This window comes from Pistacia vera, unplaced genomic scaffold (assembly GCF_008641045.1).
Source record: "Pistacia vera cultivar Batoury unplaced genomic scaffold, PisVer_v2 Contig184, whole genome shotgun sequence".
NCBI lineage: Eukaryota > Viridiplantae > Streptophyta > Magnoliopsida > Sapindales > Anacardiaceae > Pistacia > Pistacia vera.
This window is the reverse complement of record NW_022195938.1, coordinates 201,378-225,235: the sequence shown is the minus strand read 5'-3', so window position 1 is coordinate 225,235 and position 23,858 is coordinate 201,378. Positions and strand designations below refer to the sequence as shown.

Sequence of the window (23,858 nt, the reverse complement as noted above, 5' to 3'; positions counted from 1 at the left end):
GTAGCCTCTTATTTCTAAGGTTTTGAGTGGCAAATTCTTTCAACATTATTTCTTTTTACTCATTAACTATAGCAATCTTTGTGATAATTAACTAGAATAATTCACCATTCCACAAAATTTGAAGCCAACAGTAAATACCAAAACTTAAAACATTATGCACTAAAAAAATGGAAAACTTAACTTCTTCCAAATCGTCACTAACAATAAAATCCACGTAAAATGCCTTACAATTATTAGCTAATTTCAATCTAAAATCTAGTGACCTATTACATCAAAAGAAAATGAAAATTCCTGAAGTTAGATATAATTAAGATGACTGCTCCTTAAGAGGCGTCAACAGATACATCTTGCTTCCATAAGCACCCAGACTAGCTGTCAGGTTCATTGTCGCTGTTTCTTCCAGTGTCTTGTGCTGTGCATTAAAAATAACACACATTAGAAGCCAGACAAATGAACATAAATAAAATTAAATAAACAGGCCAAATACCTCCCATAGATCTCTAACTTGAACTTTAGTTTTTGGGGGAATTCCAATGTCTTCCAGATGTGCTGTGATATTAGTAGACCATGTACCTCGGTTGACTAGGAGTGCCACAAATCTATAGCCTGAAAGAGGTCCTGCCCATATCTGTTTCAAGGAAAAATATAAATCATAGTTAATCAGTCAAAAATAAAATAAAAAATAGTTGGCTAAAATTTCAGTGGGAAAATTTACCTCAGCATCTTCCCTAACCTTCTTTGCCTGAACCCCAAGTGGATCTGTTACATAAAAAAGCATGTTATCTATATTAAGTCTTATTGAATAGAAAAGAAACTGTTAAGAGTAAATAAAAGTCTGATTACCTTGGTTAATGGCAATGACTTCTTTGTTGCCAATAATCTCTAATGTTTGTTGAGTCAAATTCGTCAAATCACAGCCAAGGAGAAGGGGAGACTGCAACACCAATTAAATCATGAATTAACAGCTCGATGCATTAATTTACGCAAGCATGAGTCTAAATGAAACATATCATACCTTAACCATGGCCCATAGACTGAAGTGTATAATGTATTGGTCTTTTGTCATTCCTCCATTTCCAACTTCAAGCATATCAGGATCTGTTCAAACATTGAATAAATCTCTAAAAATGAGTTAAACAATTTGCTGAAACTATTTCTTCATAAGCCAAAATTTCCAAGTTTCAGAATTATAACCATTCCAACCACCAGGCCTTGCATAGTCAGCAAACATATTGTTCATATCTGCTCTATTCATCATGCTGCCAAAGAATGAAAAATTATTATAAATAAAATGAACAGCATCTGAAACAAAGAAACTCAAACTGATCTGAAATTCTGAATCCATGTATTTACGTGTCAAAGTTATCACTGATGTCACCAGTAGTTCTCCAGCTATTTCCTACGCGGAAACCCCATGTAGCAGGATGCATGTCTCCCCTATATATGAAGAAAAAGTTCAATAGAAAAAAGATTTGGGAGATAAATTTTCACAGAGAACGAGGACTACCATTCACATAGAGAGTAGTAGATAGGGCGACCAGCCTTCATTAAAGCTCTGGTCATTGCAGGATATCTACACAAACGAGGTAAAGTAAAGATGTTAGAGCCACATGCATACACAATTTATATTTGAAGATATATTTATTCACCTGGCAGTTGGATTTGTTCCATCATTGTAACAGTTATCATACTTCAAATAATCAATGCCCTACACAGAAAGTGAATTATATATAAGTATGTGGCATGAGACATAATGAAATTCAAATAATTATAAATAGCAATACCCATGAGGCAAAGGTCTTAGCATCTTGTTCCTCGTAACCAAGTGAGCCAGGCATGGTGTTGCTGCAAGTAAAAAACCTGAAAAATAGATGGAAATGCACCTATGTGCTCAGTTTCCAATTTTGATTAAAAGGAATATTCATTTTTCAATAGTAAAGATGTTACCCAGCACTGGAATAAATCCCAAGCTTAAGCCCCCTGCTGTGAACATAGTCTGCAAGGGCTTTTATGCCAGATGGAAACGTAGTGTTTCTAGCCACTATATTTCCCTGGAATCAAAATTATTTCTTCAGTTCAGCTCATTTTCTTATTCTGTATAAACTTAAAACACAAAGAAAGATGTAAACAAAACACATACATTTTTATCACGAACTTTTTCGGCCCAACAATCATCTGAGAAATCAAAACATGACACTCTTTGATTACCACTTATGTCAATAAAGGAGAAGATGAAATATAAATATAAATAACAACTTACCTATGTTGACATAGGTATATCCGAGCTGGGCGAGACCAGAGGAAACCAGAGCATCAGCTGAAAATACAAAACAAATATAAATTAATTTAAAGGAGTCCTTTTAGAGGCACATGTTAACAAAAATTTAAATACAAATTTCTGTTCTTGCAAAACTTGAGGAACCCCAGATCAAAACTTACCGGCATCTTTGATGATAGTTTCATTAACATTGCAGTTGAAGTGATTCCAACTATTCCACCTATAAAGAACAACACATAATCAGATATTTGAACTAATCAATATGGCAAAAGTATACATAAATATGAAAAGTACCCCATTGGANATTATAACCATTCCAACCACCAGGCCTTGCATAGTCAGCATACATATTGTTCATATCTGCTCTATTCATCATGCTGCCAAAGAATGAAAAATTATTATAAATAAAATGAACAGCATCTGAAACAAAGAAACTCAAACTGATCTGAAATTCTGAATCCATGTATTTACGTGTCAAAGTTATCACTGATGTCACCAGTAGTTCTCCAGCTATTTCCTACCCGGAAACCCCATGTAGCAGGATGCATGTCTCCCCTATATATGAAGAAAAAGTTCAATAGAAAAAAGATTTGGGAGATAAATTTTCACAGAGAACGAGGACTACCATTCACATAGAGAGTAGTAGATAGGGCGACCAGCCTTCATTAAAGCTCTGGTCATTGCAGGATATCTACACAAACGAGGTAAAGTAAAGATGTTAGAGCCACATGCATACACAATTTATATTTGAAGATATATTTATTCACCTGGCAGTTGGATTTGTTCCATCATTGTAACAGTTATCATACTTCAAATAATCAATGCCCTACACAGAAAGTGAATTATATATAAGTATGTGGCATGAGACATAATGAAATTCAAATAATTATAAATAGCAATACCCATGAGGCAAAGGTCTTAGCATCTTGTTCCTCGTAACCAAGTGAGCCAGGCATGGTGTTGCTGCAAGTAAAAAACCTGAAAAATAGATGGAAATGCACCTATGTGCTCAGTTTCCAATTTTGATTAAAAGGAATATTCATTTTTCAATAGTAAAGATGTTACCCAGCACTGGAATAAATCCCAAGCTTAAGCCCCCTGCTGTGAACATAGTCTGCAAGGGCTTTTATGCCAGATGGAAACGTAGTGTTTCTAGCCACTATATTTCCCTGGAATCAAAATTATTTCTTCAGTTCAGCTCATTTTCTTATTCTGTATAAACTTAAAACACAAAGAAAGATGTAAACAAAACACATACATTTTTATCACGAACTTTTTCGGCCCAACAATCATCTGAGAAATCAAAACATGACACTCTTTGATTACCACTTATGTCAATAAAGGAGAAGATGAAATATAAATATAAATAACAACTTACCTATGTTGACATAGGTATATCCGAGCTGGGCGAGACCAGAGGAAACCAGAGCATCAGCTGAAAATACAAAACAAATATAAATTAATTTAAAGGAGTCCTTTTAGAGGCACATGTTAACAAAAATTTAAATACAAATTTCTGTTCTTGCAAAACTTGAGGAACCCCAGATCAAAACTTACCGGCATCTTTGATGATAGTTTCATTAACATTGCAGTTGAAGTGATTCCAACTATTCCACCTATAAAGAACAACACATAATCAGATATTTGAACTAATCAATATGGCAAAAGTATACATAAATATGAAAAGTACCCCATCGGAGGAGTAAGGCCGAGGGTATTTGCAAGCAGATTTCGCCTGAGGCGTTCGCTGTAGTAGTGAAACTTGGTATTTGGGGGCTTCTTTATGATTTTTGCTCCTGATGAGGTCACCGCAATCACCATTAATGATATTAATAATAAACAACATGTCAACTTCCTCTCCATTTCTACTTATGTTACTGTTCTCTTCTTTTGTTACTGATCAAACAGAAGAGGAATGAGTGGAGTGAGAGGAATTACACAGCTATTTATAGAGAGTTAAGACTCAGACTCACATCTTTTGAGTATCAAATAATAATTTGTTATGATTATTATAGAAATAAAACAATATTAATGGATAATTCTAGCTTCGGCTTCGGTAATTATCCATTTTAATTCTAAAATCACCAACCATATCGGGATTTCCATATAAATAAGAAATATAATATTTACGATGAACTGAAGCACAGAGATTAAGAGATATCTTATAAGATCATAAAACAGGTATTACTTTCTGCTAGAGATAAAATCACATAATTCTGTTCAAGGTAGAAGATATCATATCATATAATTTGGTGGGGTCTGGCATGTGGGTGAGTGTCCCTCTATTATTAAGGGACCAGTCCCATTTCTGCCTTGTCTTTTGCCCCATGAATAGGGTGGCGATGATTCTGATTCTGATTCTGATTCTGACTGCTTTTGTGACCATTTATTAAATGCTCTTTTTTTTACGAGGAGATGATATCAGTTGAACTGAAACTTTTAGCAGAGACCTTCGCTTTTCATGGCTACTTAAATTTTTAAGCTTTAATTTCTTCATGGATAAACTTCTACAATCGAAACCCTGATGCAATATGAAAAGCAACCATTGCAGAAAGCACCAAATGAACAGTATTTTTCATATTATCCAAAAACCATAATAATCTCAAATAGGATCTAATGCTGATATTTCTTTTAGTTGACAACCAGTTTTTCAACAACTAAAACTAAACTGATTTATGTAACACTTATTTAGTGGATTGAATTTTGTTGTTGGTAGAGTGCTGATCAGGGCTATTGTATATTAAGGTTGAGGGATGAGGTGTGAGAGAGAATTATTTTTACAATTTCCTTTTAGTTTTCTGAAATAGATATTTCCGAGTATGCATCTAGGATTAGGAATCATGTACTTCATTCAAAAAACTACAACTGCAACCAAACTTGCCTTCTTCGTAATCTTGTTTTGGAAACACACACTTAAGTATAAGTGTAGTCTGTCTTCATATTTTATTACTAGTTTAAACTGCATGCCTTGTCTGATTTACAAAGTGGATAATCTCATGGGGAAACATACAGCTTCAAAAACAAAAATAAATAAATAAATAAAACATTTTACAGAAGCTAAATTTTCGGCAGCTCAAAGGGAGATGATTTTGTGGTGCTTGTTGCTTGCAAGACAACTCTAATGTCATTAAAATGAAAGATAATGGTGCCTCAATACTATTAGTTAATTGCAACCTTTCAGGATGACTATTCGGACGTTGGTCATTCTGAAACCAAATGCCTTAGCTTTACTTCAAATTAAAACCCAAGAAAACCCCTCATGAATTTGAATTCACCAGAACATTTTTTCATTACTTCCATTTATTAGAGAATTAAAGTTACATAACATTATGAACTTAAAAATGGAGCAACCTTACTGATAACTAAAACAATGGGAATTTCTTTATCTGAATTTTCATTAACAATTAATTTCCAGAAAATAAATTAACAAAAAAAAGTCACTACCTATTACTAATTTCAAAACTAGAAGAGACCAATTACAAATCATAATATGTCTAGAGCATCTGAATTCGGAAGAGATCTCTCAGCCAACAGGATTCAACAGATACATCTTGCACCCATGAGAAGGCACCATAGCTGTAATGTTGCTTACAAATTGCATTGGCAAGTTCTTGTGCTGCATAAATAAAGATTTAAGGAAATTAGAACCGCACAAACACACAACAAATGTGTTGTAAATGGTAGCTGAAAATTACCTCCCACAGATCTCTAGCTTCAATAACAGTACCCTCAGGAATTCCAATGTCTTCCCATGTGGCGGTGGTGGCGTAACGCCAAGGACCTCTGTTCACCAGCACTACAGCAAACCTGTAGCCTGAAATGGGAGCTGCCCAAACCTGTGCAACCCAAAACAACAATATGAATACAACCACAAGCCTAAACAAGAAAGAGTTGTTAATAATTTTACCTCTTGATCACCCATCCACCTAACCTTCTTTGCTTGAATCCCAAGCGGATCTGATACATTTGCTATACGCATCAGCAACATGAAATCAATATCTAGATAAGTCTCTTATTGAGAAGAAATCTAATCACCTTGATTAATAGCAATGACCTCTTTATTTCCAATGATTTCTAATGTATCTGCAGTCATACTTGTCAGATCACATCCGAGGAGAAGGGGAGCCTGCAATATCAATTAAATCACAAGCTAACAGAAGACTTGAAGCCATGTGTCCAATTCAAATATAATACCTTGGAAATGGACCATAAACTGAAGTGCACAATATATTCATCTTTTGTCATCCCTCCATTTCCAATATCAAGCATGTCAGGATCTGTTCAGAAATAACACAATATTATCTGAGAAGTATTCATTTCTGAAAGGATCAAAGATTTTCATTATTTAGAAAAGCTAACCATTCCAACCACCAGGCCTTGCATACTCAGCATAAGCTTCATTCAAGTCTATTCTTGTGACCATGCTGCCAAAGAAGAAGAAAAAACTTAAATATATGATGACCAATGTCTTCGATAACCAAATTTAAGTTATTAAATTTTACCTATCCCATGAATCCGTAATATCACCAGTAGTTCTCCAGCTATTTCCAACTATAGCACCCCATGTAGCAGGGTGCCGATCTCCCCTGCAATGCAAGAATATGTTAAACCAAGATTTAAAAAAAAAGATTAGGAACACTGTTAATGAGTACCATTCACATAAAGAGTAGTAGATAGGGCGTCCGGCATTCATCAATGCTCGAGTCATTGCAGGGTATCTACAAAAAGAATATAACACATCGATTATAACAACAAGCTTAAATGAGGACTGGAAAGAAAAATTACTTTGGAATATGCATATATTTATATATGACTTAACTTACCTGACCGTTGGCTCTGTTCCATCATTGTAACAATTATCATACTTCAAATAATCAACACCCTGTACAGTAAGTGAATTAATTAATGTTTTGGGTGGAAATACAGTAATAAAATAGAGAACAAGATGAAATATGAACACAGTTCATACCCATGAGGCAAAGGCCTTAGCATCTTGGTCCTCATAACCCAGTGAACCAGGCATTTGCTTGCTACAAGTATAAGTCCTGCAAAACGGAAAAAAAAAAAAAAATTGAAGATAAAGCCACCGCTTAGCTAATAAAAATCAATAAAATATAGGGGGTAGAGAATGCAATAGACTTAGCGATGTTACCCTGCACTTGAGTATATTCCGAGCTTAAGCCCCTTGGAGTGAACATAGTCTGCCAGAGCTTTAATACCAGATGGAAATGTAGTATTTTTAGCCACTAAATTTCCCTGAAATTAATGTTCTTCTTTAATACCATTTCACTTTCTTTGTTATATGCAAATAGAGATCAACATAAGGAACATAGAAATAGATAATACCTTGCTATCACGATCTTGTTCACCCCAACAATCATCTAAGAAAATAAAGATTGTTCACTCTTTGATTAGCACTTACATCAATTACAATAATACAATAAAGACAGTAGTTGAAAAATACCTATGTTAACATATTTATATCCAAGCTTGGCTAGCCCACTGGAGACAATAGCATCAGCTGTCAAACCAAGTAAAATAAAATCAAAACTGTTAGTACAATCAAGAGCACTGAGTAACTTGTTTATTAAAGGAAATAAATGAAGGTTATGGAAAAACTTACCTGCTTCTTTGATGATAGTCTCATTAACACTGCACCAGTAGTGATTCCAACTATTCCACCTATGAAGAAGAAAAAGATAAAGCCAGCTCTTTCAGTTCATTTTTAGCTTGTTCTAAGAACTAAAGAAACAAAATCATGAATAGAATGAAGTTACTACAAACCCCATGGCAGGAGTGCTTGCAAGTCCATTGTCAAGCAAATTTCGCCTGTGTGCATGATTATGATACTTAAATTTGCTGCTTAACACCTTCAACTTCGACTCCTCCATCATTGTCGATCCGGACGAGGAAACACCAATCACTATTACTAGCAAACATAACGCTTTCAAGGGTAAAGTATCCATTTCCACAGTCTCTTCTGAATCAAAGGAACAAGGAGAAAATAGAAAGTGTGGTTCAGTTTGTGAGTGAAATAACAGTGGTACTTATAGTCTTCAAAGACACTACTCTTGACGATAGCTGTTAACATAATATCAGGGATTATTATTGGATGATTTTATTTGATGAACTTTTAAGGATTTAACTCTAATCAATTTCACTCCTCCAGCTTTATCGGGATACTGATTATCCTTCCAAATCTCAAACTCCAGTATCGTAATATCTATTCTAATTTTAAGTTAGTTACATAAAATTAACCAAATATTTAATATATATGGAATAGTAGGAACTTGTCTATAGTTTCAATGACGAAGGAATTTCATGGAACGTTAATATAGGTAGAAGCACAATAAAAGGAGTTTAATTGTCAGCACTTTTGCAGATCGCAATGAGCTTTAGCAAATTTCTTGCAAATGCTCCAAAAAATTGTGTATGCTGCATCTAAATTCACCTTTTTGATTGTTGTTTTCTTTGATCATTATATTGTTTACTCTTTTCCATTCTAATTCATTTATTCTATTCGGTTAAACTTCTGCACTTGATTATATTCTCTTGAATGTTCATAACAGGACACATCTTCTACCGATCGGAGGAAAGACATGGGGCAGTTAGCTTGCTGCTCTATTATCAATCCATGACAAACCATTTACCATTTTAACTATGTTAAAGAAGGTAAAATGAGAGTGCAGACAGTTTCAACAACAGAAAAACCAATTTCCTGCAAGAGAACCTTAAGCAGTACGTACCCTGATACATTCAGTTTCAAATCTGGTGTGGTTGCCAATTTTTAAAATGCTTTAATCAACTTCAACATTTAAGGACGCCAAAAATTCCGCGAGTTTTGGTGTTTGGAGCTGGCAAGATGTATTGCCAACAATATGACATTCAAACAGCATTTCATCTTAATATGCATCAGAAAAAGAAGAGCTTTGCTTCTTCCAAACGTATATTAATTATTTCCAAACTTATATTAATTATTAGTCTCTAGTGTCATGGGTGCCACATAGCTTTGATGCCATTCAATCAAAACTAGAAGAGACCATTTGCATCATACATGTTCTGCAAATTGTGTAAGCAAAGTCAACACTTAAGCAATTGGTTTCAACACATACATCTTGCATCCATGAGACTCCACAGTGGCGGTCAGATTCCCAACAAATTTGGTTTTCAATGTCATGTGCTGCATAAAACATACACATATTAGCACTCAAGTCCAATGGAGTAAATCACTCATGCAAGAAAACAAAAAAGCACAGATAGAAGAAAATAAATATTCTAAGGTCCAAATGTTGTAGCTGAACAATACCTCCCAGAGATCTCTAGCTTCAACAACACTTTTTTCAGGGATTCCAATGTCATCCCAGTTGGCCGTAATAGAATAACGTATTGGACCTCGGTTTACAAGCAGTAAAGCCACCCTGTAGTTTGAAAGAGGTCCTGCCCAAATCTGTTAAAGCCAAGACAAAAATGATAGTTTGCTTATTAATTCTGCAGGAAGCAAAGCGCACAACAGTTCCATAAAGAAGTTTACAAATACACATTACCTCTTGATCGCCTTCAGATCTAACCTTCTTTGCTTGAACGCCAAGTGAATCTGTAACATATGAGTAACCGAAAATCTAAATCTAGGCAGTCCAGAAAAGCACACTTATTCACCTAAAGATGCATAACACTATTTATGAACAGATTCTTATAAGATACCTTGGTTAACAGCAATGACCTCTTTATTGGCTACAATTTCCTTTGTATCTTTTGTCATGTTTCTCACATCACAGCCAAGAAGAAGGGGAGCCTGCAATGCCCACTTAATCATAAGCCAACAGAAGCTCCCGCAAAACATTTTGGTTCAAGGGAAAGAAAAGTCTACTATACCTTGGAAATGGCCCATATGCTGAAGTGGACGATATATTCATTCTTTGTCATCCCTCCATTTCCCACCTCTAGCATATCAGGATCTGTTGAAATGCAACACTTATAAATAAATTTTGAAAGCGAAGATAAACCTCTAGCTGAAAATCATTTCCATTTCTATATTGGTGAAAGACTGTGAGGATCTCAGAATTTCTAACCATTCCAACCACCAGGCCTTGCAAGCTCAGCAAAAATTTCATTCATATCTGCTCTAGACATCATGCTGCCAAAGAAAAACAGAGAACTTATAACATTCTGACTAACATCTTAAATAACCAAACTCAAACTCTGAAAATAAGTCTTTACCTGTCCCATGTATCAGCAATATCATTAGTTGTTCTCCAGCTATTTCCTACCTTAAACCCCCATAAAGCAGGGTGCAGGTCTCCCCTATATTACATTAAGAATAATATGTTAAATCAAGAATAAAGACATGGAAACACTCAACTCAGGAGGTAAAAGAATATATTGTCATCAGAAATATATCGTTACCATTCACATAGTGAAAAGAAAATGGGACGGCCAGTATTCATTAAAGCTCGGGTCATTATAGGATATCTACATTTAAACAAGATAATGGAACATATTACTGCACATTCAACTGAAAATGAGAAGAACAATAAGCACTTTGATTGTATATTTGATTCATTACCTGAGAGTTGGTTTTGTTCCATCATTGTTACAATTGTCATACTTTAGATAATCAATACCCTGCCCAGAAAGTGCATAGTATTAATTCATTTGTGGTATGAGCTAGACAAAATATAGAATCCAAAATGGAAAACTGAACACTAAATATTATACCCATGAGGCAAAGGTTTTCGCATCTTCTTCCTCATGACCAAGTGAACCAGGCATAGTTTTGCTGCAAGTAAAATAACTGCGAAATAGATGGAAATGAATATATAAATGTGCTTGGTAATTTTCATAACAAGGATATATAAAATTTTACCAACAACTATGTAATACAAGTTTGTATCATGATGTATTGACGTCATTATTTTACCCTGCATCTGAATATATACCAAGCTTAAGCCCCTTGCGGTGAACATAGTCTGCCAGAGCTTTAATACCAGAAGGAAATGTTGAGTTCTTGGGCAGTAATTCACCCTGCAATTAGTATTTCTTAGTTTCAGTGCTGCTTCATTTTTCTTTTATGAAAACTTAAACAATTTTTTTTTTTAAAAAAAAATTTACAACTAAAAACAAAACAAACCACACCTTGTCATTTCTATATATTTCTGCCCAACAATCATCTAAGGAAAAGGAGATAATGCACTCCAGTGTTAGCAAGTTATGTCAATAATGGAAAGAACAAAAAAACTTGCCAGAAAGAGAGAATTTGAAACATAATTGCAACATACCTATGTTAACATAGGTATAACCAAGCTTGGATAGACCAGTGGAAACCAAAGCATCAGCTGTCAAACCAAATAAACAGCTTATAAATCTCTGTGTTATAAATCTTCTTAACCAAGAATCTGGGCTTGAGAATTACAAAAGAAGAAAAAAGAGTTTAAGGAGAACTTACCAGTTTGTTTGATGACATTCTCATTAATGTTGCAGCTAAAGTGATTCCAACTATTCCATCTGCAGAAAAGGAGAACAGCAGTATTTTCAGTTACATTTTCAGCCTGTCATATCTAAATTTAATTTTGCATCTGGGGATTATTTTAAAAGGTGGAATACAACTAAAAAATCATCAATACAACATAATGGAAAGCAAATTCAATCCATTGAGGTTTCTTCAAATGAAAATATTGTTTCTATTCGTTATATACCGAATGCTCATTGAAAATTCTTTGAGCAGTGATGATCACATTAGCAAATTTAAGGAAAAATCAAATCTTTGTTCATATATAGCCGCTAATTGGTTTGATAAGTAAAGGGTATGCGGCAAACACCAAAGCAATGACTATTCTATAAGTTTCAAACTAAAGCCAAAAACTTTCCTTAAAAAAAGGAGAGGCTTGATATGATCTGAAGAAAAACAGTGTAGCACAAGAACAAGAAGAAAGAGAAACAGAGAGAGAATGAACAAACCCCATGGGAGGAGTGATGCCAAGGCCATTTGCTAAAAGATTACGCCTGTAGTCATTGAAGTTGGCATCTGGTGAAGCAAAACTCAACACCATAAATGAAGATAACAGTGAAAGCAACACACACATCAACTTCACAAGCGAAGCATCAAGCCTTTTAGTCTCCATATGAAGCCAGTACCAAAGCTAAGCAATCCAGTGAATAAAGCCTGAGGAGTCAAGAAGTCACAATGCAATTATATATACTTATATAGATTTAACAAGATCATTACATAATCTTTTTATACCAAATTTACCCTCATCGTTATTCATAACAAATCCTCCATTATATTAGTAATTTAAAGCAAATCCCTTTCAAAAGAAACACAAACCCATTTGCCAAATTTACAATCACCAATTTTCTTATCACTCTTTACTACACATCAGTATAATGACTGATCTGTTTCAGAATCTAAAATCTTCGGACCCCATAATTGATTCATTGTATGTATAATTATTTAAAAGGGAAGTTATAATCCTTAAAAAGAAATTTTTTTTTTTCCCCTACCAAGAGGTCATCAGGATAAAACCCAGTGACTAATACATTACTCAAATTATAAAATTTGGGGAGATAAGGACAATTACATTAATTGATTGATTGATTGGGAAAGGCAAAGCATGTGTATCTTCAAATATATTAATTATATATTTTGACTGGATAAATTTGTATGTATGTGTGCATGTTTACTGCAATCTTTTAAGGTCTGGTATCATTGACAGCTGCTGCTTTAAAGTTTATAAGAAACCCCACTTTGATCCCACCAGCCAGCTCTTTGTACTGTGTGGGGTTGTGCTTTTGCCGTTAAAGACAAGAAAAGCCACTTCCTTTTAATTCTGTCTTCTTGCAATATCTCATCTGTTACAATTTGTGCAAGTGAAAGTGGGATTCTCAGAGCTTTAAACTCTAGAGCCTTCATCTGAGCTTTTAACCAGCAATATTCTCTTGTTAATATTCATGCATGCATGCATGGCAGATCAACTTAATATACAAATAATCATTCACAAATTCATGTCAATTACCAATATTAATATTCTAAAGGGAAAATCTATGCAGAAGAGCCTAACTCAAGTAAGTGAAAGTAGGGAAAAAGCATATGCAAACCAAGAGTACGTTCATCAACTAGTCAACTCTTATATGTCGGTCACAAAATGAAGAGCTTCTCTCAAACGACTGGTCATTATAAATTTGCTTTGAATTAATTACTTAACCATTCATATTCCACACCATTTTTTGACCTATTAATAGAAAATAAATGTGGGTTTTACATGGACCAGGTCCAGGTTACATCAAATGATAGAAAAGTTGGCCAAAGATTTTGAAATACCATTATGCCATTGCCATGCTTAAGGCCAAGGACCACCACATCAAGTTGATTATTCATATTGTACACGTGGAAGATACCCATAATTCATCATCAAGTCTTCAATTTAAAAATGATTTTTTTCAGAACATTGAAGTGGAGAAGAAGCATGCAAATTCTGACCCGGATCTCATAAGGGCCCCAGGATATGGAAGGTTATAATTTTCTGAATTAATATATTAGCTTTTTGAGCAAAACAAGATTTATTTTCTCTTACTAGTCAACCATGTGTGTTATCCCAAAGCATATTCCAGTTTATTATATTTCCTTTATTCTGATCATAGGCAAATAAATAGTAAATAAAAGATCATATTATAAACTAATTAAATACAAACACTTATTAATATTGTATGTTCGCCGTTAGGCACACGTTTATTAAAGCCTGACAAAATACTATTAGATTTGTCAAAGAGATCCCTCTTGACAAAAAAGCCCTGTCTTTAGATTTGTCAATTGAACCTTTAAATATTTGTCAAGGTTTGCGATCATTCAAAAGACATAATTGCAATAGCAATGAATAATGCTTCCCTTACAAAGTAAACATCTCATCTTTGTTTACTTAGCAAACGCATCAACTGATTATACATAATTACATTGTTTATCTCTTCATTTCATCTTTAATATGGCATCAACAAATCAACCTTGAGTTACAAAACTGGACTATTCTACTTTATAAGTGCACTATTATTCTCTGTTTTAAAAACTAGACCGGCCCGATAGCTTCTCTGGTCTAGTTCAGGTTTTAAGGGGCTTTTTATAACATTTCAAAATTATAAAGGTTATTTTATAATTTTATAAGGATGTTTTAGAGATACGTTAAAAGTTTAAAAATTAATTAGTAATTTTTGAGGCCTTTTTTAAATAAATACAAATTTTAGGGTTTAATTAAACTTTTTTAGAGGAATTTTTTAATATATTAAAATTTAAAAGATTAATATGTAATTTTTTAAAAATAAAATTGACCCATGACCCAAGCAACAAAACAGGCTGTCCTCCGATCCGGATTTTAAAACAATGCAGTATTATTGAAAGGCAATACCATAGCCACAAATGCTACAAAAAAAAACAAACCCTGGATTTTATTTAGGTAACAATCGTACATAAAAATGTACGACAACATTAGCTAGTTAAAAACATAGGAAAAGGCAAAATAATCAAAAGAGTACTCTGTAAAACAGCTCAGGTCATACAGGAAATATTTGAATCCTCCACTACTACTAAGGTACCATAGCATAAGCATAAAGAGATTTCCAAAGCATATAATAAAATCCATGGCCTTACTGCCTCTTGAAGCTATTCAAGGTATTTGCATAGTCCACTTCATTTCACTACGCAGATCTTAATAACAGAAGCTCCTCCAATACGATGAAGTGCCACAATTGAATCACCAGGCTTGCACAATCCCTTCTCTGTTGCTGACTTCATAGCAGCTACCAAAATCACTTCAGTAGATTCTGCATCAGTGGCCTTTGCAGATCCTTCTGCCAGGATAGGAATCAAGCCCCTATATGTCAGGCTATGCCTTGCTGGGGATTCATCACTGCAGGTCCAGTCGAATGAATCAGTTGTCACGACTGGAACAACGACAGATAGGATTGGAACAGCCGGTCTGTACTTGGCAACCAACTTGGCCGTGGTACCACCACGTGTTAGCACAACAATGAGTTTTGCTCTAGCCTTATTAGCTGTTCTGACAGCTGATGACGCAAGACTCTCCAATGGGCTCATAGGTAGAGGAGTTGATCTTATCATCTCTTTAAAGATAGCCGCATAGTCAAGCGAGGATTCTGCCTCGATGCAAATTCGACGCATGATCTTCACAGCAATCTCTGGATATGCTCCAGCTGCACTCTCACCACTAAGCATAACACAATCTGTGCCATCAAGAACTGCATTTGCAACATCAGTAGCTTCAGCACGAGTTGGCCGGGGAGATTTGATCATTGACTCAAGCATCTGAGTTGCAGTGACCACAGGCTTGCCCACAAGATTGCACTTGTATATCATCATCTTTTGTGCCAAGAAAATCTTCTCAACTGGAATCTCCATTCCAAGATCACCTCGAGCAACCATAAATGAGTCAGTTTCACGCAAGATCTCATCAAAGTTGATAACTCCTTCCTGGTTTTCAACCTAGGAAAATCAAATATCAAACTAAATATTAGTTAACCACCAAAGGATAACACCTGCTATAGAGAATCACACAGTAAATTCAACAGCAGAAAATGAACATAAAAACCAGAGCTACCAAACAAGTGGTCACATCAGCAAAAATGATTTCTTTTAAAGGAACAAAAGTAAGCTGTTAAATAGAAAGCTTATCATGCTTGGGGCTAGGGGTGTTCAAAAAAATGCAAAAATCGAACCGAAAACCGGTTAACCGAAAAAACGGTTTGGTTACGGTTCGAAAAATTCAAAAAACTGGATTACCGGTTTGAGAAAAAATTAAAAACGGTTAACCGAAACCAGTTTTTTGAACCGGTTTTATATATATATATAATAAAAAAATAATTTCATTTCGAGCTTTTATTTGTATCAATTTTTAATGTATTGTTAGTAGCGGTCAATGGATATATATGAATGTTTAATTTTTATTTGGATATATATTGTTTATATTTACAATTTAATTTAGGAAAAAATTAAAAAAAAATAAGTTTTATAAAAAAGAAAAAAGGGAAAACCGGTTCAAAACGAAAAACCAGGCTTTTCAGGTCAGCATGTAAAATGTGAATTAAGAAAAAAATAAAAGTTGAAAGAGTTTTAGTCACTCGCATGTATAGATTTTCCCCATCTCCAACTTTTTGATAATTATGTGCATTTCTAGTCCACTAATGAACCTATTTCTCTTTTCTTTAATATAATTTGCCAAGTACTTATCAAAAAAAAAGGAACAAATAAAAGAAAGGGCATCTTATAAACACAATAATCATCAGATACATTTGGTTGACAGACCATTTTACTAGGTCAATTCAAGTTATAATTGCACCAACCCCTCACAAACAATATGCAGTCCCCAAGCCCTAAATCCTCATTGCAGTGATAAAAATAATACCAATCAAAACATAAACACATCCATGCATGGAGCTATGTTATTAGCCTATGTTAGCTAAATAAATGAGCAACCTGAATGTTAAAAAATATTAAGAAACAGCATACCTTTGACATTAACTGTATATGCTTGTTTTGGGGCCCAAGGACCTTACGAACGTTGACAAGATCTGAGCCCTTCCGGACAAATGATAGAGCAATCATATCTATATTATTTGGAACACCCCATTGGAGGATATCTTCCTTATCCTTGTCTGTTAGTGTGGGCAGATCCACCACAACACCAGGAAGATTGACATTTTTTCTCTCGCCTAGCATTGCAGTGTTCTCACAACGACACCTCACAGTTCCAGCATTTGGATCACATGACAAAACAGTAAGGGTAATGGTGCCATCTGCACATAGGATGGTATTTCCAGGCTTCACATCAACAGGCAGCTTTTTGTAGCTCATGGAAATCGTTTCCTCATTACCCTTGATGGTGTAATCAGTACTTACAATAATTTCCTGACCTTCCTGTAGTTGTATAGGTTTTCCATCCTTTAGGAAACCAGTTCGGATCTCAGGTCCCTATAACCAATAGAGGAAATGAAATGCACTTAGAATAGTTAATGATGACAAATCTAATTAGTTATAAAGACTTGAAGCAGACTTTGTATATAAATATTCGATAGCACACATTTTGAGTTATAGCACACCAAAAGAAAAGCTAGGATATATGCAATATTTGTGCAGAAAAGGGATGATGATAATTAAAATGTAGAGCAGGGTAGGCAAGCAATATAAGTAACAAGTATCATTGTCTATTCAATTATTTTTCACAACTAAGATCTTCTTACCCGCCAATTCATGCAGAAAACAAGAGAGTGTGTATATACTTTTTATACAACTATCTTCATAAATCAAATATCTTTCACCACTTATTTATTTTTTACAACTAAGATTTTCTTTCCCACCAATTCACGCAGAAAACGTGTGTGTGTGTGTGTGTGTACTATTTACACAACCATCTTCATAAATCAAATATCTTGCAACGCTCAATTATTAATGGTAATGGACTATGTACTAAGCACTATCAGTATGTTTAGTGAACGAAACAATCAAAGTTTCTATACAGCTCCTCATGCAACATCAATAATTAACAGACACTCAATTTGAAGGAAGGAGGTGAGGGGAGAATGCCACTTAGGAAGTATAAGAGAGAACCAAGCAAACAAAATAGGAAAAGGCAAAAAGGAAAGAAAACTAACAACTTAATCTAGCACATCCAATAAATTCAAAGCAGAAATGGAAAAACCAGATTTAATGGAGATGAAGTTCCAAGAAAATAAACTCCTCTAAATACCAGTTTTGAACCCCATGATTGAGTGCTACTCAAAAAGTTCTGATATTTCTCTCAACCCACACTTCAATGAAATATAGAGGTAACATTCTGCAAGCACAGCGAAGGGAATGTTCCTTCTCTTTCAAAGGCAAGCCATCAAGCTTATCAATGATCTAATAAGCCTAGCTCAAGCTTAGCCTTCTCTTTCACAGGTGGAAAACAAAGATAAGTTTAAGAAGTACTAAAGGCAGGCAAATCTAGTACATGAGACGTTAAGAGGGAAACTAATTCAACCAAGTTCACAAATCAGGGAAACTATGTGAAATTATTTGTTTAAAGTTCATTATAAAGCCTTCATCAACCAAACTTCAACTATCCATGTCAGCCACATTTACCAATCTGCATACATTAACAGTAGCTGAATTGGTTTTCTAATAAGCAACTCATCAGCTCATCCCTCCATCCCACACCTTTGCAATATCTACAAATAGTCCATTATCCAATTCAATAAAAACAATATTGAACCAACACGGACAGACAATAGCAGGTAAGCTAACACAGGGGAAGAAAAGTAACGAAATGAGAGACCTTGGTGTCAAGCATAACGGCACAAAGGATCTGGGTGTTCTGCATGGCAATTTTGAGATTGTCCAAAGTCTCCTGATGATACTCATGAGTACCATGAGAGAAATTGAAACGAGCAACATTCATACCAGCCTTCAAAAGCTTCTCAAGCATCGGGACTGAACGTGAAGCGGGACCCAGAGTACAAACAATCTTGGTTTTAGGAACTCGCCCATCATCTGGAACTCCCTTCAAGATTCCCTCTATGTCTATGTTCGCCATGATTTAACTTAACCAATTACAGATATACCTGCAAATCAGAAACAGGAACTTTAAAATTTGAAAAACAACCCACCAAATCTCATCATATTTTCATTTTAAATACTTAATTTTCACAGATACCAAACACAGAATCATAGCTATAGACACTCTCAACATCTCGGTACAAAGAAGAAGAATCAAAACAAACAGATCCAATCTACAAGTAAAAGAGATAGATTCACACAGTACCAAATCCCAAATCAGTGGACCAAAAAGAAGGAATTTTTGAGTAAAAAGAATAAACTTTGTATAGAAATAAATGATACCCAGTAGCAGAAATGAGATGAAGAAAAGACTGACCGAGTCGAAACAGTTCAGAACCGAAGGTCCTGGTTATGTTTTTGTAAGGTGACTAGTAGGAGTGTAGTAGCTAAAGCAAGGAAATTTTAGTTGGTAGGATTGATTAAACTGTGGGCAGCTATGAATACGTGGATGGAGATGGATGTGAACAAGTTGCAAGATGTTTAACGTTGAGGCACACGCTTCTCGAAATCTGTGTATCCATTTGTTACTTTTTAAGAACCTTGAGGGGTCACATGTCATTTCCCCACCGTTTAGGCCCACGAGGGTATATTATAAAAAAATTTGTAAAATTCATAGAAATCTTTGTAAAAAAAATTTGTCGTTTAACATTACTGATATTATAATTGCAGTTGAGGGTTGAAGATAGTTTGGATAAAGATTTTTGCATATAACATCAAGATAGTGTGAAGTCTTTAAAATAATAATATGAAAAGTAAGATTAGCATGTTATGTGTTAAAACTTAAAAGAGTAAGCACAAAGAAAGACAATGGTTATACTACTGTTGTTTGTTGTTGTCTGTGTGCGCCCCATAGCCGCCGGTTTTTTGTTGTGATTAAGAGAAGAAAACAAAACAAGCCATCTCTTTTCAAAAGTCATGGTAATGTGGGATTATTGAGTTAAGTTTATATTATTTGATTATTATATTTAGTCATTATATAGGATATGTAAATACCAATAATAATTATTATTGATAATATTGGAGGTAATCTGATTATTTTCATTTTCTTAGATATTTTAATATTATCAAGGTTATCTTTTTTTGTTATAATTATATCCCTTATTAATAAAATTTCAGGATAACAATGCCCTTATTTTTAAATTTATTTATATAAATATGACTTTTACTATTTCATCCCAATTAATTAACTTTTTGGACAAAATTACCCTTGAATTCAAAACAAATAGCAGCCTACCCAAGCCACCACCCCCACCCACCTACCGCCAACAACCACCGTCGCGGTCAGCCACTGGAACGACGCATGGAAGGTCGAAAATGGCCGTCGTGCGCTAATATGGCCATTTCCGATCAAATTGTGTTAAATCTAACCGTCAACGGCCAGATCTGTCACGTTTGGCCATTTCTACCATACAGCGCACGGAGACCATTTCCTGCCTTCTGTGCTCCGTTAGGTTGCCGACTGTCGGCAACCTACGATGGTTGCCAGCGACTGGCAATGGCTAGGTTGGTAGGGGTACTTTGTTAATTTTCCAAACTTTTATTATGGGATTGTTTTTGCTACGTTGTTAAATGTAGGGGGCTTATAATAATCAATATTAAAAAATAATATAATAATAAATTTAATTATGAAGGTTTTTATCAAGAAACAAGAAAGATCTAGAAAAACAAGAAATAAACTAGAGAGAAAAAGATGGGTTAACAATTCACCAGAAACACATGAACGTGTATTATGTTTTTGTTAGTTTGTTACATAGGAGAACGATGACTTATATAACAGATATTCTATTATATTACACAAATCTAAAAACGTCATCGTTTCTTTATTATCCTTTTACTTTGTTTTACAAACACAACCCTTCTATATTTCCAACATTACAAACTCAACCCTGCGTACATCCTATCAGTATACTAAACTCCAACAAGCTGTCTTCTATACTGATATCCTCCCGTAAGTTGAATGACCTTCCTTTAACTACCAATACCAAACTAACTTCTTATACTAATATCCTCCCGTAAACTGAACGGTCTTCAAGCTTTCCACTCTTAATTCTGTCAATACTACACTTCCAGCATTTGATCACAAAAAAAGAAATCAATAAATACAAAATACAAAAAACAAAGTAACACTAGTGACACTTCCTTCATATCACCTTTTCATGAACAACTTCCAACTAACAATCCCAAGCTGACTTCTTAAACTACTATCCTCCCGTACACTAAACAGTCTTCAAGCTTTCCACTCCTAATTCTGCCAAGACTACATTTCCGATAATTGAACATAAAATAACAGAGTAACACTTTCGTCATATCACCTTTTTCATGAACCCAGTTAATTATTACAATCTCAGAGTTCTTCATTTAGACACTTCAAGATTAGCACTAGTGTCATCACTTGGTAAAGTATCTGTAACATTTAGCTTGTTCCGGAGCATAGCAAATCGAGAACTAGGAAGTGCTTTGGTTAATATATCTGCCATTTGACATTCTAAAGCAATATATTGAACCATCAACAATCGTCTTGTAACCAGCTCTCGGACAAAGTGCATATCAATTTCAATGTGCTTTGTCCGAGCATGAAAAACAGGATTAGATGAGAGTGCTCCAACACTCATATTATCACACCAAATCACTAGAATGTTACTGATTTGAATGCCAAGTTCCTTAAACAAATTTTGAATCCACACTACTTCAGTGGCAGCCTGGCTAAGTGACCGATACTCAACCTCAGTCGAGGATAAAGAAACTACTTTTTGTTTCCTAGAAGACCACTGAACAAGATTACCTCCTAAACAGAAAATATACTCACTGGTGGAACGTCTATCCATTTCATCTTCAGCCCAATCTGCATCAGCAAATGCTTCCAAGGCAAAAACCTTCTTCCTAGTGAAAAGAATACCATATGTTAGAGTTCCTTTCACATATCTTAGAACACGTTTACAGGCAGTCCAATGAACTTCAGTGGGCTGCTGTAAATATTGACTAAGTTTATTTATAACAAATGCTAGGTCTAGCCTGGACAAAGTCAGATATTGTAACCCCCCCTACAATGCTTCTATATAGAGTAGGCTGATCAAACACTTTACTATCTGTTGAACCAAGTTTGAGACCAGTGGCCATTGGTGTAGAAAAAGGCTTAGAATTTGCCATCCCTGCCTTTGTGAGTAAATCTTGAGCATATTTGGTCTGTGTAAGAAGTAAACCAAATGAATTTCGATTGACTTCAAAGCCTAGGAAATATTGAACTGAACTCAAGATCTTCAGAGCAAATGTAACATTCAAATCTGCTATTAGTTTAGAAATCAGATGATCATCATTTCCAGTCACCAATATGTCGTCGACATACACAAGTAAATACATAATAGTATAACCTTGTTTATAAAAGAAGAGACTGATATCGGATACTGAATTAACAAAGCCCCAACCGATCAGCACAGATTTGAGTTTATCAAACCAAGCTCTAGGAGCTTGCTTAAGGTCATATAATGCCTTTTGCAATCTGCACACTTGCTATGACTTATGTTTATGTGATTCAAACTCAGAGTACCCTTCCGGAGGTAACATGAAGACTTTTTCTGTTAGCTCACCATATAGAAATGCGTTATTCACATCCAACTACTGAATATCCCACCTTTGATGAACTGCTAAGGACATCATTACCCTAATAGTAGCTGCTTTAACCACTGGGGAGAAGGTGTCAAAATAGTCCAGTCCAAGAGTCTATATAGAAGCATTGTAGGGGGGTTACAATACTTGACTTTGTCTAGGCCAGACCTAGCATTTGTTGTAAATAAACTTAGTCAATATTTACAGCAGCCCACTGAAGTTCATTGGACTGCCTGTAAACGTGTTCTAAGATTATGTTGAACTGCGTTTTCAATAGACTAGACATTAGCTGCTGAAGAGTGTAAAGTAGAAGTGTCATTATACTCTGAGGAATCACCTGTTGGATTGGAACCTGACAACTCATGTGAGACCACTGGTACTTTAGGTAAGTCAACTGGTTGATCATGAGAACAAGTAGGAAGAATAGCAGATCTGGGAAAATCTCTTGACACCTCATGAGAGGCCATTGGCAACTCAGACAAACCTGCTGAATTTAGTGGAAGTCTCCAGGATGAAGAAGATGAACTTACAACCATAGACTCGCTTTCTGCCAGTGTCACATTCACAGAAGTAAAGCCACTTTTGAAAGGGAAATCAAGCTCATTAAATCTCACTTGCTTGACAATATAAATTCGACCCTTTGAGTTTAGGCATAAGTATCCTTTGTGAGTGAGGCTATAACCAAGAAAAACACATTTTTCTATGTGAAAAGCAAATTTGTGCTTATTATAGGGCCTGAGATAAGGGTAACAATTGCAACCAAACACTTTGAGTTCACTATAGTCAGGCTCTTTATTGAACAAAACAACATATGGAGATCAAAATCAAGGACTGATGTTGGTAGTCTATTGAGAAGATAGGTGGATGTACTAAAAGCAGCCCACCAGTAAGTTAATGGCATCCCAACATGAGCCAAGAGTGAGAGACCAAATTCGGTGATAGATCTATGCTTTCTCTTCACCCTTCCATTTTGCTGTTGGAGATATGGGCAAGGATGTCTAAATAGGATTCCATGATGTTGAAGATAACTAGTAAAAGCTCTGAATTCACCTCCCCAATCAGTCTGCAGTGCCTTTATTTTGTGTTAATTGCTTCTCTATACAACAATAAAATTGGACAAAGGCTGTGTAAGCTTCAGACTTGAGTTTTAAATGATATATCCATGTAAAACGACTATAGTCATCAACAAAGATAATATAGTATTTATAGCCTTCTTTGGATATGGTAAGAGCTGGTCCCCATAGATCAGAGTGAATCAACTCTAAAGGGATTGTTGCTTTGGAAGAAGATGCAGGAAAATGACATTGTTGCAGTTTTCCATACTGACAAGCCTCACAAAAAAAACTTTTATTGCATTGTAACTGTTGTTTTACATCCAATTTGTCT

General features: G+C 35.0%; 4 protein-coding genes across 7 annotated transcripts; all 4 read right to left on the bottom strand.

Moving 5' to 3' along the window:
* Positions 1-163: 163 nt before the first annotated feature.
* Positions 164-3,234, bottom strand: LOC116126803 (alpha-galactosidase 1-like). The gene is made up of 18 exons (XM_031412482.1): positions 3,181-3,234; positions 3,046-3,104; positions 2,750-2,833; positions 2,626-2,655; positions 2,440-2,498; positions 2,261-2,317; positions 2,141-2,175; positions 1,948-2,051; positions 1,785-1,860; positions 1,650-1,708; positions 1,508-1,573; positions 1,354-1,437; positions 1,195-1,259; positions 1,016-1,098; positions 844-934; positions 716-759; positions 488-628; positions 164-412 (listed from the first exon to the last, which is right to left on the bottom strand). Exons 1-18 carry the CDS (start codon positions 3,232-3,234, stop codon positions 308-310), a joined length of 1,296 nt encoding a protein of 431 aa, XP_031268342.1. The 3' UTR covers positions 164-307.
* A 2,434-nt stretch (positions 3,235-5,668) lies between these two features.
* Positions 5,669-9,101, bottom strand: LOC116126778 (alpha-galactosidase 1-like). Its single transcript, XM_031412445.1, has 16 exons — positions 9,025-9,101; positions 8,063-8,258; positions 7,902-7,960; positions 7,743-7,799; positions 7,625-7,659; positions 7,431-7,534; positions 7,248-7,323; positions 7,102-7,160; positions 6,931-6,996; positions 6,781-6,864; positions 6,638-6,702; positions 6,473-6,555; positions 6,314-6,404; positions 6,186-6,235; positions 5,974-6,114; positions 5,669-5,894 (listed from the first exon to the last, which is right to left on the bottom strand). Exons 1-16 carry the CDS (start codon positions 9,032-9,034, stop codon positions 5,802-5,804), a joined length of 1,269 nt encoding a protein of 422 aa, XP_031268305.1. The 5' UTR covers positions 9,035-9,101; the 3' UTR covers positions 5,669-5,801.
* An 85-nt stretch (positions 9,102-9,186) lies between these two features.
* Positions 9,187-12,714, bottom strand: LOC116126779 (alpha-galactosidase 1-like). 2 transcript variants are annotated; one of them, XM_031412446.1, is made up of 16 exons: positions 12,525-12,712; positions 12,233-12,437; positions 11,721-11,779; positions 11,554-11,610; positions 11,411-11,445; positions 11,196-11,299; positions 10,994-11,069; positions 10,842-10,900; positions 10,682-10,747; positions 10,496-10,579; positions 10,348-10,412; positions 10,151-10,233; positions 9,980-10,070; positions 9,823-9,872; positions 9,585-9,725; positions 9,187-9,458 (listed from the first exon to the last, which is right to left on the bottom strand). In XM_031412446.1, the coding sequence occupies exons 2-16, from the start codon at positions 12,394-12,396 to the stop codon at positions 9,366-9,368; spliced, it is 1,227 nt and encodes a 408-aa protein (XP_031268306.1). In that variant the 5' UTR covers positions 12,397-12,437; positions 12,525-12,712; the 3' UTR covers positions 9,187-9,365. The 2 variants fall into 2 exon arrangements, with proteins under 2 accessions (XP_031268306.1, XP_031268307.1); XM_031412447.1 differs by lacking the exon at positions 10,682-10,747 and having other exon boundaries at positions 12,525-12,714.
* Positions 12,715-14,679: 1,965 nt separating this feature from the next.
* On the bottom strand, positions 14,680-19,265 carry LOC116126782 (pyruvate kinase, cytosolic isozyme). 3 transcript variants are annotated; one of them, XM_031412452.1, is made up of 4 exons: positions 19,186-19,265; positions 18,589-18,874; positions 16,785-17,246; positions 14,680-15,761 (listed from the first exon to the last, which is right to left on the bottom strand). In XM_031412452.1, the coding sequence occupies exons 2-4, from the start codon at positions 18,844-18,846 to the stop codon at positions 14,949-14,951; spliced, it is 1,533 nt and encodes a 510-aa protein (XP_031268312.1). In that variant the 5' UTR covers positions 18,847-18,874; positions 19,186-19,265; the 3' UTR covers positions 14,680-14,948. The 3 variants fall into 3 exon arrangements, with proteins under 3 accessions (XP_031268312.1, XP_031268313.1, XP_031268314.1); XM_031412453.1 differs by having other exon boundaries at positions 19,152-19,239; XM_031412454.1 differs by lacking the exon at positions 19,186-19,265 and adding an exon at positions 19,075-19,176.
* Positions 19,266-23,858: the final 4,593 nt, after the last annotated feature.

Excerpts from the sequence above, each read along its gene's own strand:
- LOC116126782 (XM_031412452.1), bottom strand. The coding sequence starts at position 18,846 with ATGGCGAACATAGACATAGAGGGAATCTTGAAGGGAGTTCCAGATGAT. Across the intron at positions 17,247-18,588 it reads CCGTTATGCTTGACACCAAG|GGACCTGAGATCCGAACTGG; the intron begins GTCTCTCATTTC and ends TATTGGTTATAG. Across the intron at positions 15,762-16,784 it reads ATATACAGTTAATGTCAAAG|GTTGAAAACCAGGAAGGAGT; the intron begins GTATGCTGTTTC and ends TGATTTTCCTAG.
- LOC116126778 (XM_031412445.1), bottom strand. Across the intron at positions 7,800-7,901 it reads GACTATCATCAAAGAAGCAG|CTGATGCTATTGTCTCCAGT; the intron begins GTAAGTTTTTCC and ends TTGGTTTGACAG. Across the intron at positions 7,324-7,430 it reads GGAATATACTCAAGTGCAGG|GACTTATACTTGTAGCAAGC; the intron begins GTAACATCGCTA and ends TCCGTTTTGCAG.
- LOC116126779 (XM_031412446.1), bottom strand. The coding sequence starts at position 12,396 with ATGGAGACTAAAAGGCTTGATGCTTCGCTTGTGAAGTTGATGTGTGTG. Across the intron at positions 11,070-11,195 it reads GGTATATATTCAGATGCAGG|TTATTTTACTTGCAGCAAAA; the intron begins GTAAAATAATGA and ends TCTATTTCGCAG. Across the intron at positions 10,580-10,681 it reads TTCTTTTCACTATGTGAATG|GGGAGACCTGCACCCTGCTT; the intron begins GTAACGATATAT and ends AATGTAATATAG.
- LOC116126803 (XM_031412482.1), bottom strand. The coding sequence starts at position 3,234 with ATGCCTGGCTCACTTGGTTACGAGGAACAAGATGCTAAGACCTTTGCC. Across the intron at positions 2,318-2,439 it reads AACTATCATCAAAGATGCCG|CTGATGCTCTGGTTTCCTCT; the intron begins GTAAGTTTTGAT and ends TTGTATTTTCAG. Across the intron at positions 2,176-2,260 it reads ATATACCTATGTCAACATAG|ATGATTGTTGGGCCGAAAAA; the intron begins GTAAGTTGTTAT and ends TTGATTTCTCAG.